The sequence below is a fragment of the Peromyscus eremicus genome, chromosome 1 (assembly GCF_949786415.1).
Source record: "Peromyscus eremicus chromosome 1, PerEre_H2_v1, whole genome shotgun sequence".
Taxonomy (NCBI): Eukaryota; Metazoa; Chordata; class Mammalia; order Rodentia; family Cricetidae; genus Peromyscus; species Peromyscus eremicus.
Window position 1 is genome coordinate 115810408 of NC_081416.1, and position 15442 is coordinate 115825849.

The window sequence follows — 15442 nt, forward strand, 5'->3', positions numbered from 1 at the left end:
GATGTTGCTTTCAGCAAATTTTGTAACATGCTAAGTTGAAATTCTACTTACAGAGACGGGCAGGTCCTTTCACAGTAATTCTCACGCTTCGACTGCCCAAAGGAACAGCAATCACATTTTCTTCTCCTAGAAAAGTGCACAAGACAAATCTAATCAAAACTCATGTGCTGAAGACCCATGAGTGTGAGCCATTGGGTTAAAACGCCGGCAGTTCCTCAGAACATTGAGTAACCATGTAACCGGTGGTTCCGCCTCTGGGTAGATGCCTGTGAGAACTGAGAGCAAGGACTCACACAAGTGTTTGCACACCCACAGTCACAGCAGCACTGTCTACAGCAGCCGAAAGGTGGAGGCAAGTGGCCGGCCACATCATGACACCTATGCTGTACCCGCAGGTAAAGCAAATTCTAACGCAGGCTCTCACATGGCTCAGCCAGGAAGAAACTATGCTAAGTGAAACAGAACTATGGTAAAAGGACACACAGCCAAGTCCACACAAGCAGAAAGTAGGTGACTCAGGTGTGGGGAGGGGAAGAGGGAAATAAGGAGTTTTTGCTAAGTAGGTAGAGAGCTTCTGTTTTAAAAGATAAAGGACATCCTAGAGACAGGTGATGACAATGGTTCCCCTGAACCATACGCTTAAAAATGACTAAAATGCTGGTCACATGGACGTGAGGGATGGTTCGGTTAGGTCCTTGCAAGCATGAGGAACCTAAGTTCAATCCTCAGCACCCACACAAAAAGCACCAGGCATGGTGGCATATGCTTATAATCCAAGAGCTGGGGAGACAGAGACAGGAGAATCCCTGGGGTTCAGTGGTTAGGTAGTACAGCCTATTGGTGAGCTCTAGGCCAATGAGAGACTGTCTCAAAAGAGATGGATGGTACCTGAAGTTATCACTGACCTTCACATGCATGAGCACGCACATGTGTATGATTCCCCTGACACACCCACATGTGCATGACTCCCCTGACACACCCACATGTGCATGATTCCCCTGACACACCCACATGTGCATGATTCCCCTGACACACCCACATGTGCATGACTCCCCTGACACACCCACATGTGCATGACTCCCCTGACACACTCACATGTGCATGATTCCCCTGACACACCCACAGGTGCATGATTCCCCTGACATATACACATGTGTATGATTCCCCTGACACACACACAAAATGGTTAAAACAGTCACTTTCAATATATATATATATATTGAAATATATATATATAATCGTAATTTTAAAAATTCATACCGTATAATCTCATACTAGAACTGTGTGTTTCCATATTGCATTCTCGTGTATGTGTAAGCTGCAGCAATACATACAACACTATATTACATGCACATGTTACACTATACGGTGTGTGAGTGGGAAGATGAGAGTGTACACATATGAGTGTGAGGCAGAGGATTGTGTGGTTGCTCATTAGTGAGTAACAGCAAAGCATTTCAGTTCCTCTGTCCTCCATATGTGATGGGGAGCTCACACCCAGCTGCTGGTGGTGATTACCTCTGAGAAAGACTGAGACCTGGGGGGTGGGGGTAGAGAACATGAGTTCACGCTTTCTGATTTTTCTGTAGTAAAATGTGCTTTTTTGTTTGTTTGTTTGTTTGGTTCGTTGGTTGGTTGGTTGATTTTTCAAGACAGGGTTTCTCTGTGTAGTTTTTGTGCCTTTCCTGGATCTCGCTCTGTAGACCAGGCTGGCCTCGAACTCACAGAGATCCGCCTGGCTCTGCCTCCCAAGTGCTGGGATTAAAGGTGTGCGCCACCACTGCCTGGCTCCAAAATGTGCTTTTTATAGACTATAAGTCTGATACATACTTTTAATTAAGTTTAAGATTTAAATTGGATAGGTCAAAGCTGAAACAATGGGTAACAGCAAAAAGACAAGGGCCAAGGGTTTGGCTGGGAGAGTTTTAGAAAAACTTTCAGCAAAAAATTCCATCTCAGATGACAGAAAGAATGAGAGGTGTCAGTGACAAGTTCAGGGTCAAAGCAACTCTGAAACCCTCACCAAAATAAAAGACAGTCCAGAAACCCTGAAACCCTCACCAAAATAAAAGACAGCCCAGAAACCCTGAAACCCTCACCACAATAAAAGGCAGCCCAGAAACTCTGAAACCCTCACCAAAATAAAAGGCAGCCCAGAAATGGATGCATATGAGCCCATTTGATTAAAGTTACAGATAAAAATATTGAATAATACATAGCAAATAATTCCTGAACTCTAACAAAAGAACTGTACACACACACACACACACACACACACACACACACACACACACACATACACAAGCTATTAATGTACTGGGTAACCAGAGGAACATAGGCTGGCTTAAAATCATCTCTACAGATAAAAAGCATTTTCTAAAATTCTGCATACATTGCTTATACCAGTCTTATTAACAGCGGGAATAGAAGAAATATCCTCAGTTTGGTAAAGAACTTTAGGGCCATGGCAGACTCAATGGTAAATAGCTAAAATTATTTCCAGAGGGAAAAACAAACATCATCATCACCATTATTTTTCCTGTAGATTCTTGTCAATAGAATCTGGGGAAAAAAGATCTTAAAACACCATAGCTTTAAAAGAAAAAAAATAAGTTCAAGAGATATTCTGATATTACACAGATGGCTTTCAAAAATTTCATTTTCTAATTATATATTTAAAGATCTTTTTTGTATCTAATGCTATGTGATATACATTATGCAAATATAGTGCATATTATGTTATTGCACAGCATTATGTGTTGCAGAATATTATTTTCACTGTGTAAAGTTGTGTTACGCCGGGCGGTGGTGGCGCACGCCTTTAATCCCAGCACTCGGGAGGCAGAGCCAGGCGGATCTCTGTGAGTTCGAGGCCAGCCTGGGCTACCAAGTGAGTCCCAGGAAAGGCGCAAAGCTACACAGAGAAACCCTGTCTCGAAAAACCAAAAAAAAAAAAAAAAAAAAAAAGTTGTGTTACATTTGTTTGTGCTGCATGTGTTTAAGATGTGCTGCTGTTTTACCTTGCCTACCTAAGGTACCTGAATGGTCTAATAAAAAGCTGAATGGCCAATAGTTAGGCAGAGGAGGGATAGGTGGGGCTGGTGGGCAGAGAGAATAAATAGGAGGAGGAATCTAGGCTTGAGGGAAAAGAGAGAATGAGGGAGAAAGAAAGGGAGATGCCTGGGACCAGACAGACAGACAACCACCAGACAGACAGACATGAAGTAAGACATACAGAACGAAAGAAAGGTAAAAAGTCCCAGGCAACATGTAGATGAAGAGAAACAGTTAATTTTAGTTAAAAAAAAAATCTAGCCAGAAACAAGCCTAAACTAAGGCTGAGCACTCATAACTAATAATAAGTCTCCATGTCAGGATTTGGGGGCTGGTGGTCTAAGAAAGACTGCTACAGTTATACATTGGTATAGGCATACACACACGCATAGCAGAAGCTAATGCAATAGCAGTGAGCATGCTTGGCATCATGCTGTGCCTACAGACACCCCTTCCCACTACAAAGAATGAGGCTTTTTAGAGAACCCATCACAGTTTGATCAAAAAATAAACACTCTCTCATCATGGCACAGCAACTTTGAGAACTCAAGGAATCTCTTAAAGACAATTAGAGTGGGGGTGAAAGGACTTGGGGCTAACTCCAAGGGTCCTCAGGTTGGCAACAGCGAGACAATCTGAACATTAATAAAACTAATGACGACAGTAGAGCTAGTCACACAAAATACACTGAGAGAAATGAGTTCAAGTAATACTGGGAAAGTACTGTAAGCTACGTGTAGAGTGTGCTAGGAACCAGGTTTTGTCTCCAAAATCAGTAAACAGAGAAAAGCATGTCTCAGGCCTTTCCATTCAAACCACACTGCAGGGGAACCAGACAGGTGATGGAGGATGTCTCTCTTATGGGAGTGTGTGAGCATGTAAATGAAGAATAGGCAGAATGTGTCCTATGACAGATCTTCAGCAACTAAAGAGCCTCCAGAAAGAAGACACAGCAAGCTTCCTGACATGATTCCTTAGGAACTCCAGACATCAGCGCTAAGGAACTCTCACCCCAGCAGACATGAACAGGGCTTTAGGGGGAGTCCTGATTTCATGCAAATAGGACACAAACAGAGGAGCAATGACTGTGTTGAGTCGGTATTGAAATGCATCGTGGAGAACAGAGACTAAATGATAAATGACGATTTTCTTCAAGTAAATGTCAAGAGGAAAGAAGAAAAGAGCAAAGCCAGGCATGTCTTTAAGCCCAGCACTCACTTGGGAGGCAGAGGCAGAGGCAGAGGCAGGTGGATTTCTCTGAGTTCAAGGCTAGCCTGGTCTACATAGGGAGTTCCAGGACAGCTAGGGCTATATAGTGAGATCCTGTCTCAAAAAAAAAAAAAAAAAAATCCAAAGAGACACAAGGAAACTCCTGGCCTTATGTGACAACTAATTTGAAGAAATAATAATAATAATAATAAACCAGCAACAAACACACAGTGGAGTAAGAACTTCTACAAGCAGACGATGAGCAAACATTGTAGTGAGCGGCATTTCAAGCCCTGGAAATTAACCAAGGGCTTGCCAAGGTCTGGGCAGTAATTACTCAAGAAAAACACAGGGTAAGAGCAGCAAAGACTGGGATATCAACTTATTTCTTCCTATCTTCCCTGTTCTCTACCCTCACAGTAACCTTTTTAAAAAGCCCTTAACCTGAGTGAGGGCCAGCAGCTTGCCAGACCCTGCAAGACTTGGAGTGCCTTTGGAGCTCCTTAAGAGCCCAATTCCCAGCGGTCATTACTTGGCTTGTGTGGTCGTTGCCTGGAAGACCCCACTCACTCAGCCGCCTGAATCTGACCTGTGAGCTTGCCCAGTGCAAATTGCCTCCCCGTGGGAGTTTGACCAAAACAATCAGAAGTTTTTGTTTAATATCAAGGCTATATGAGGTCACTGGCAACTACCAAAAACCCTCAGTGGAAGATCTGGAAAATCATGTCCAATATATTCCTGGGAGTGGATGGCCATATGCATGTAGGGCGACTATTGTATATAGGATGTCGTATGTATGTATGCAGGGAAGCCATATGTATATAGGGTGGCCATATGTATGTAGGGATGCATGCTTACCCAGAAAAGCCTGCAAAGGTCTTGAGCTCTTATCTGTTAACCCTGAAGCAGAGCGTGAAGGTTAGAACAAAGTTGTCAACTACCTGGTTGCCTGTTGGAAACATATCTCAACACACACACACACACACACACACACACACACATACACACACACACACACAGAGAGGGAGAGAGAGAGAGAGAGAGAGAGAGAGAGAGAGAGAGAGAGAGAGAATTTCAAAGCATATGACGATAGAGATAATAATCAGACACATCTAGAACATTGAGCATTCTGTGGGACAACTAAAACTAAAAACACTTTAAAAAGGCAATACCATAGAAAATGTTTTCCACATTAAAAAAGCAAAAAGAGCAAAGAGATTTTAAAAACTAAATACACTGAAGGAAAGGACTGGTCCAGGAGTCAAAATGTGCTTCAGCACATCTGGTTCATGCAGTGCTGACAACTTACTTTGTGTACACACAACTGAAGTGTTGAGTGATGGACAAATGTGGCTCATGGTGCAAATGCAGCATCAATACTGAGCCCAGGTACAAGATCTACAGTCGCTATATTAGTGACTGTATTATTAGTATATTAGTTAGCAAGTGCTACTTATATCGGAAAAATCAAGAGAACCAACAGATTAAAACTCAGTAAATAAAAGAAAGTGGGAACATTTTCCCCTCTACCCATACGTGTGTGTGTGTGTGTGTGTGTGTGTGATGTGAATGTGTATAACCATCTCTTCAAGTGTGGAGACACATCCATGTGTGCACGTGCACATGGAGACTCAAGGTTGACATCTGGAGTCTTCCTAGGTGGCTCTTTATTCTTTGAGTCAGGGTCTGTCAATCAAGCCTAGAGCTTGCTAGCCAGCTTGCTCCGGGGATTCCCCTTCTGGTGGCGTGATGAGAAAATGACAGGTGTGTGACCATAGCAACCTGACACTTACATGGGGTTTGGGGATCCAAGATCTGGTCTTTTTGCTCGCAGAGCAAACACAAGTGCTGAACCATCTCTGCAGCCCCCGAAAAACTTTATGTGGCCTGATTGGGCACGTCTCTCTAAGCGCTTGTTTGTATGGAAGGCTCACAATGCATCATGCAGGTGTTGGACGCACATGCACAGCAAACAGCTAAACAGCTAAACAGCAACTGCTAAAGAACAGACTTGGTTGGGATTGGTGGATGAAAGCATGCCAACTTTATAATATAAATTGTTAATCTATATTGTATATACTCAAACACTTCTCCTTTGAAGGGCTGTAGCCGGGCCGAGCTCGGCAAACCTGACATGTCTGACCTTCACCTTTCCCTCCTTTTCTAAAAACAATTAGATTACAGTCTAAGCTGTCCCCCAAAGTCCTTCCCTTTATTTGGCTACTGACTCGTTCTGGAGACAAAACACCAAGGCCCAACAATCAAAATTCTTTATTTGTCTAACACGTTCAATCAGGATTTATCAACTCACACTAGTGCAGACTCCCCCTTTTCCTCCTTAAAAACCCACTCCTGCAGAAATATCTGTTGGGGGCTGGCGAGATGGCTCAGGGGTCAAGAGCACTGGCTGCTCTTCCAGAGAACCCGGAGTTCAATTCCCAGCACTCACATGGTGGCTCACAACTGTCTGTGGCTCCAGTTCCAGGGGATCTGACATCCTCACACAGACATACATGCAGGCAAAATACCAATGCACATAAAACAAACATATAAATTATTTTTTAAAAAATAACAACACTTGCTTGCTGTCTGCCTTTGTCAAGCCTCCCCACCCCCTTGCCCCTCTGGAGTAATAGTTCTTCTTTGTCCTGAAAAGCTGGTGTCTGGGTGTGCCCTTTACTGACTCCCAGGGCTGGCGGAGGAGTGTGTGTGTGCGGGGGGAGTCAACCTCCCTTCCAACTCCTGCCTAGAAGGACTCACCAATGTGATCACCCTGTAGTTTCTTAGACTATGATTGCTCACATTGCCTGTGGACTATTTTTGTTTTCTTGGCCAGGACAGTCTTGACTTTATGAACAAACATGTAGCAAATTATATATAATGAAAACAGTTTTAAAACGTATTTTTGAACACACAAAACAAAAACTTCCTTTGAGTAAAAAAATAAAAAATAAAAAAAAAAAACGCTACTGTAGCAGATCAGTCAGAGTGAATAGTGTCACTATAAATGTAGGCTGTAGTATCTTTGAGAAGTGTGTGTCACCCCACTGCCACACTGTCATGTGAAGCCCTGCAGACCAGAGGCCCTGACAGTTTACTCTGGGCAGGGAGTGGAGGGGATGGTCCCTGGGCCTCCCACTGTGCCCTCACAGTGGACTGCAAAGGCAACTGGAGAGGTATGGAACAGGGCAGGGGCATCCTATAAGGAGACCCTTCTGCAGAGCTTAACATCTTCAGATTCTAGGGAAAGTAATTCCATCCTGAAATCCAAGTGCTTCTTCTAAACCAGAATTCTTTGCTGCAGGGACCAGTCTGTCTGTCTCAGTCCCTGGCACATTAAAAAGTTAGCACACAGACACATGGATTAAGGGAACAGAAAAGAAAACCCAGAATTAAACCCACACAGCCACAGCTGCCTGGTTTTGGTGTTTGTTTGTTTGTTTGTTTGTTTGTTTGTTTGACAAAAATATACATTGGTAAAAAGTGTCTTCAAGAAATGGTTCTGGGAAAACTGGATGCTCTCGTGTACCTTTTCATCCCATCTCTCCTCCCTTAAGATCTTTCCCTCCCTCTCTGTTCCCTTTCTACTTTCATCCATCTCTCTCTCTCTCTCTCTCTCTCTCTCTCTCTCTCTCTCTCTCTCTCTCTCACACACACACACACACACACACACACACACACACACACACACACACCATTTCGTCCTATATATGAATCACTAGGAAGCCTGCTGCAGATTCCTGTTCACTTTCAGTGATCTGGTCCCAGGTTGGAACCAGAGGGTGCTGCTGAGGATGCTGTACCATGACACCCCATAGGGCCCATAGCAAGGGCAAACTCAAGGTTACATAGGGCAGAAGGGGAGGCTTGATGTGATCACAAATGCTGAGCACTGTGTCTTCAGTGATTGTATCGAGTGCCACAGTCTGGCTCTGAGGGGTGACCAAGTATGAACCCTGTGAGGCAGAAGCATTGGGGGGCGGGAGACAGAGGTCTCAGGTATTGCCTAGAGGACCTAAAGTGCCTTCAGGTGGGGCTGTAAGGGGATGGTTGATGAGCTTCAGAAAAGCCTCTCCATGCTGAGGAGCAGGCTGTCTCGGAGGCTCTGATCTGAGGAATAAACAGTGATGGAAAAGCAGACACAGCCTACATAAACAATCTCTCAAACACTTGGCAGCAGAGGTCGGTAAAGGATTTGGGCAGGAATAGAGACCGGTGTGTTTAAAAGAATTTTCTTGATAGAGTCATAAGAGAAATAAATGGTGAAAACACATTTCATATAAACATAAAATTATACACTCATATATTTTGATATGCACATGTGTACCTATACGCATACACACATCTTAAAAATTACATTTTCGAGATGGGAGAGACCTGGTCCCGGGAAGCCCTGGTGGGAAAGGGAGGGGAGATAAAGGAGAGGGCCTGAGGGGTGGAGTGAGGTCTCTGAGGAAACGGAGGGGCTGGAGTCCAGAGCCCAGATGGAGGGATTAATTAGCCTTGGAAAGGAAGGCAGCCTCTGCCTCTGCAGCGGGAGGGGGGTGGGGACCTGGAGCAGCTGCAGGGCGAGGCCTCTGCTGATGGTTTCTGGGTTTTATTGGAATTCCCCCCCCCCCCCCCCGATACTCTTTGGAACCTAGAATACAATCGCTTTTTACTTCTTTGATTTATTTACATCTTTTTCAGTACTGGAAATTGAACTGAGGGTCTTCGCATCTGGGGAAAGCGCTCTTGTCTACCACTCAGCTAGATCCCCGGTCTTCCTCTTTTGATTCTGAGACAAGCTCTCACTAAGTTACCAGGGCTGGCTTTGAACTCACGCTGTACCCAAGACTAGCTTAGAACTCGCAATCTTCCTGCCTCAGCCTCCCAGGTAGCAGGGATTATTGGACCATGCCATCAGGTCTAGCTTTGGAATCGGGAGTTTTTATACATAGACCATACATAAAGTACATTTCTTTATATAGGCCTGCCTATGTTAGCTTTCCATCTCTGTAGGGAATACCTGTAGTCAGAAAAGCTGTATTTTGGCTTCTGGATTTGGAGGTTCCAGCTCACAGCCCTGTTGTTTGGACCTGTGGTGAGGTACATCGTGGTGCTGAGTGCACAGAGGAATGAAACTGCTCAATTCCCAGCAGCTGGGAAGCAGGGAGGGAGAGACGATCCCAGGGCCCCAGTATCCATTTCGATAGCAGGGCCCAGCACGAGGCATGTGGTATGTGCCTGTAATCTCAGCAATAGTGGAGCTGAGCCAGCATGACGGCCACAAGTGTGAGGCTAGCCTAGACTACACAGTGAGATTCTGTCTCAAGAAAGGAGGGAAAAAGGAAAAAGCACGTTTGTTGACGTAACTCCTAACCTCCTCCACTAGGCCCCACCTCCTAAAGATGCCACTCTCTCACAGTAGCTACAGCCAGAGGCTGGTGACCAAGCACAGTGTACTGGGGTGGGGGGGGAGCAGTTGAGATTCAAACCATAGTACTGAGGTTTATACACTGCTAGTTGGACAGACGATGTGGTGGCACTTGATTCACAAATTTTAGATCATTCATGGATATAAAGCATTTGCTTTTGCTGCTTTTTACCTACAAGCTGTTCATTCTGGTAAAAGCCTTGTTTCCCAGGGTTTGCTTGTCCTGCCTGTTAGGATGGGCAACTTCTAGGCCTCCTGGCAAACTCCCCCTGGGCCTGGTGCTAGCCTAGAGCTTGGGATTGGGCTGAAGTAAGGGCTAGTATTGGAAAAGCAAGAACAGTCTCAGAGAAGCCTCTGGAAACCTCCCACCATGGTGCCCGGACGGAGATGCCAACCAAGGCTGAAGCACCATCAAATCCTATCCCATCCCACCGTGGCACCATCCAGTGGCTGAAGTGGGTCCCACCAACCAGAGGCCTCTTCTGTGTTCCAAACCATCATATCGATGGCAAGAAGCCCACATCTGGGAACACTCAGATTTGGAGGTGGTGATGGCGGCCAGTGGTTCCTACGGGACACTGATTATTTTGGAATTCTTCCCAAACCTTCTCATTGAAATTTGTCCTGTGATATCCTTGATCCTGCCAATGCCTGCTCCATCTCCCAGGGCTTTTCTTCTCATTCTTTAGGTGGGATTTGCATCATTTTTACTCTGCAAACTACAGAGAGAGGCAATGTAGGGAGGTTATAAACCCAGACTCTGGAGCCCAGCAGCATGGGCTGGAACAGCAGCAGCTCAGCCTAAACTTGGCCTGTGGCCCAGGGCAAGCTGCTTACCCTCACTGCCTCAAGTCCACCTGTGAAATGGTAAGAATATTTGCTCTGAGAGGCTGCCGTCAGTGCTCAACGAGCAATATTTGCAAAAGGTCCCTCAAAGAGCCTGGTGGCACTGGAAGGTACGGGGAGGCTGAGCATGCGCGGTGGCCCCGGGCGCCGCGCGGGGGCGCCACGCTAAGTAACTCAGACAAGTCGCCACGTTTGCACTAGTGGGAATCTATCTCCGCAACGAACAACACTGAATTTGTTCACGTTTCAATGTTTTGCCCAACATCACGGCGCTCCTAAACTGGAGATTCAGGGTTTGAACCATAAACTCCACCCTTAACTCTTCTCCCGAGAGCCCAGCTTACGGTGTGTACCAGTGGGTTCACTACGGATGTTCCTTATGGTATAATCACTCTTGGACTACACAGTCACTACACAGACTTAAGATTGAGTTTGCAGCCACTGGTTTACACACACACACACACACACACACACACACACACACACACACCATTCTCAAACCCAAATGCTCCCTCTTATTTATTTATTTATTTTTCCGTCTCTAGTTTCCTGTTGTGGATCATGGCTTTGCTAAGTCACAAGAGACACAGGAAACAGACCTGGGTGTGGTGGTGCACACTTACAACCCCAGCGTTTTGGAGGCGAGAGAGTCAGGAGTGCAAATCATTCTCAGATACGTGAGACTTCGTTGCAAAAAAAAAAGATATATAGGAAAAATATTGTCCTCATAATATTAAGGATTCAATAAGCATCAACTGCAGCTCCCTGCCACACTGTAATCTATATCAAATCACTTATTTTCACTGGTAAGTCCCACTAGAACTATGTCAACATATATATCTTTATTATTTCATGTTTTAATAAATATTCCAAGATAACACAAGGAAAAGGCTCATGTTAGCAACATCTCCACTTTCCTATACCTGGTGTGTGTGTGTGTGTGTGTGTGTGTGTGTGTGTGTGTGTGTGTGTGTGTGTGTGTGTCTGTGTCTGTGTCTGTGTGTATGTGTGTGAGAGAGAGAGAGATCTTTTCTGTTGGTTGGACTTGTTTTTGCTAAATGCTTTTTTGTTCAAGTATTTTCATGTTACTTTTCTTTAACCGGGTGCTGGTTGGTCTTGTCAACTTGGCATAGACCTAGACATCTGGCAAGAGGGAGTCTTAATGGAGAAAATGCCTCTGCAAGATGGCCTGTAGGCACGTCTGTAGAGCATTTTCTTTATTAATGATTGGTGTGGGAGGGCCCAGATCACTGTGGGTGGTGCCATCCTAGAGCAGGTGGTCCTGAGTCATTTTAGAAAGCAGATCCAGAAAGCAAACGAGGAGCACTCCTCCACGCCCTCTGTATCAGCTCCCGCTTCCAGGTTCCTGCCTTGAGTCCCTGCCCTGACTTTCCTCCGTGATGGAGTGTGACTTGATAATTGTAAGATGAAACACACTCTATCCTCCATAAGTTGCTTTTGGTCCTGGTGCTTTATCACAGCAATAGAAACCCTGAGACACCCTTGTCTATATTTTCTTTCTATTACCTAAATACACACATGCACATGTACATGCACATGGCTCCCCCACACAAACACAGCATACATACCATTCAAAGGAATACACGAGTTTCTTTTTTCAGGAAGAATGATATCTGAATAGATACTAGTGTTCATAATAGTTAGACCCCATAAAACTGCAAACAATATGCTTGCCTTTACAAAGCGCTAACAGGTATGAAAGTGTTTGTCATCTGAAAGAACATGGTGCTTGGTACTGACCCCACACGACCACACCATCTGGCATGGCTTAGACTAAAGGTGGCGCTCTCTGTCACACCGTGAAGAGCAGAGGCAGTCAGCATTTCAGAACTCCAGTGATGAAATCTATGTCGAGTCTGGCGCTCACTCTGTGGTGCTGTGGCTGGCTGTGCTGTGCCTGAGAGTCAGCATGTGGGCGCCGCCGGTGTTTAAAGCTACCTGCGGGAGGTTTCCAGGCTCCTTTCCATGAATGGAGATGGGAGAGATGAAGTGAGCCAAGGAGCTAAAGCAGGAAAGGGAATAGTAAGAAGCAGAGAGCATCAAAGGGGAGAGGAATACAGCAAGGATTTGATTCCGTGAGAGCAACCAGCTGCAAGCCGGAAATGGATTCCTCGGTACCCTGCCTGGAGCCACACAGCCTCTCGGCCGCCCCTGAGCCGAAGGGCAAGCATTGCTGAGTATCTGGCCTCTGTGCCAGTGGGCTCTGAACCTGAAGACATATTTATTTACTAGTTTAAAATGCCTTTACCTCAAGAGTGAGGCAATCAGCAGTGTGTCTAGCTAGTCAAATGTGAGTTGATGCTTGCCTCCATGGCAACCTGAACAGCAGGCAGTAAGCGAGGGCTGGGGGCGGGGTCAGGGAGTGGGGGAGCGGTGGTGGGAGGTGGGGAGGGGGGCTGTGATACGTGACATCTACTAAAAAACTCAGATGTTCCACAAAATCCTGCTGTGCCTCTTCTTTTCTGCCTGACTGTGGCATCGAAGAAACGAAGGGTCTGGCGAGAATAAACTTATCAGTTGTCTTGAGTGGTGAAAACGGGGCTGAAAAGCAGAAGTGTTAGCCAGAGGTGCGTTAACAGTCACCTGGGAAGTCTGGTGGTATACCTGATGCCCTGACTCACCCCCATGAAACTGTAAAATTGTAGGGCAGAGCTGCTGAGGAGTCTAAGATGGGACAAACCGTGCCGGTGATCTTGATTTGCATGCTGGGTAAGGACCCACGAAGCTGGGCTCCCCCCAGGAAAAATAGGGGCGGGTTGGTTGAAGCGGGATACCCATCTCTGCTTCCACTTCTGTTCCAGCCCCCATAATCTTTTCAGGATAGTTTGGGAGAGTGTCTGAGCACACAGACCTGAAGCCAAACCGTTCTAGCTACTCATGATTTGTAAGACCTAAAACAAGGCTCTCCATTCCCCTGAGAGAACCTCTCCATTTGTCAACTGGAGAGGCATGATGGTCTATACCTGAGAGCAGTAAATCAGAACATTCAGGAAAAACAAAAACAAAAACAAAAACAAAACCATTGTGCCCAGCACAAAATAAACATGCAGCCAGCGGAGGGAGACAGTAGCAGCAGCAGCAGCAACAGCAGCAGCAGCAGCAGCAGCAGCAGCAGCAGCTGCCTGACAACTATTAGTACTAATTAGACCCAGCACATGGCAGATGTCACGCCTCCTGGGTGACACTGGGAGTTGAGGGGTTTTCGTTTCCTTTGGTGCCTTTGAGAATTGCTGCTGCGGGATTGTTGGTCCAAGTGGGCTCTTCACATCTGTTCAGGTCAGGACAACATCCTCTCTCTGAGAACACACCCGGTGCCAGGGGTTGGACTAAGTGTGAAGGGAACTGAAGGAGCTCACACAGCAACAAGGGAGTTCAGTATACGAATAAAAAGCCTAGCTCACAGGTATAGACAGTGGACTGTATGAGTGCAAAAGGAACCGAGGAGATTTCCGGATAAAGGAGCAACTTCACACCAACTCACTTTGGTGGGGCATAGAAACTTCCCCAGGCTCCTTAAGCCATCTGTATGAAACCTTTGCATTAAAATTTTGGAAAACTATTTCATATAAGATTTTAAGTCTCATTTCTCCAACCCTTCTTCCATCCCAAAGTCTATTCTTTAAAAACAAGGAATAACCTACAGTTATATTTTTAAGAATTCCAGCCCTAGAAGAGCTCTCGGAACTTCCCTGTGCTAACACAGAGTGTTAGCGCAGATGAAAGAACCAAGGCCCCAGCCAGTGAAGCATCCTGCCTGTTGGCAGCCAAGCTGAGGTTATTACAACGCTCTCTGGCATCTAGGCAAAGTCTATTGCACAACACCATCCAGCACCACTGAAATCATAGCAGGAAGCAGAACCACGCCTGGCTCAGTGTACACACTCACTAGTTCCATGTTAATTGAGCTCCGAGGGGTGCTCGATACTGGCCCAGCATTAGGAATAAAATGGACATCATAACGATGCTGACTCTTGCAAAGTCTTACTAGTGTGAGATGCAAGTCAAACACAAAAGAAAGTAAGTACTTCCTGCAACAAAGGCTAAGCAGGAACTACCCGAAAGAGAAGGGCTGGCTTCAGGCGGATTGTCTGAATGCCTGTTTGGGATGCAGCTCGACCCAAAGAGTGAGAACCAGAGAGCCATGCTAAGAAACAGAAGAAGCATAGTCCGGGACATGAACGGGTTGGTGCAAGAGAGAATGCACCAAGGTAGAAATGGCCCTTGGCATTCTAGAATCTTCCAGAGCAGTGTGATGGTGCCTTACTATTTGAGAGGCAAATGGCAGCGCAGGACCTTATGGAGGTCAGATGGCACGGGCTTTGGAAAGGGCTGTGCATTTTACCAGAAGCACACCATCATTTCCCAAAGAAGTGGCAAGTTCATGGTCTACCTGCTTTGCTGTGGAAACATAACCTAGGAGAATCCTTCTCAACAAGATCCACATGCCACTTTTCTCTTCTTTCTGTCCATGGGAAGCCAGAGGATACACAGAAACATGCAAGTGAGCCAGGCGAGAACCGACTTGGAATTGCTAGGTCCAAGAGGGTTTCTGTCACATGTAGGCTCTAGGAATGGAAGGAGCCATCCCATTAAAAATAGCAATGTCGGGGAGTGGGACAGGGTCGGGGGGGGGGGGAGGCTGGAGAGACAGTTCAGTCCTAAAGAATGCTGTTGCTTTTGCACAGAGCTTGGATTCAGTTCCCTGCACCCACATGGTGGCTCACAACCATCCATAAGTCTAGTTCCAGGAGATCCAATGCCCTCTTCAGACCACCGCCTCCCCAGGCACTAGGCACACACATGGTGCACACATACATGCAAGCAGGCAACACACACACACACACACACACACACACACACACACACAAATAAATAAATAAATAAAATAATTTTTAA

The 15442-nt window shown here is 45.8% G+C and overlaps 1 protein-coding gene across 1 annotated transcript in view; it reads right to left on the bottom strand.

Moving 5' to 3' along the window:
- Positions 1-15442, bottom strand: part of Adamtsl3 (ADAMTS like 3) — a 191076-nt gene that overhangs the window by 122346 nt on the left and 53288 nt on the right. The window contains exon 6 of the mRNA XM_059269120.1: positions 52-126. Coding sequence (XP_059125103.1) covers positions 52-126 — 75 coding nt within the window. The remainder of the gene's footprint in view (positions 1-51; positions 127-15442) is intronic.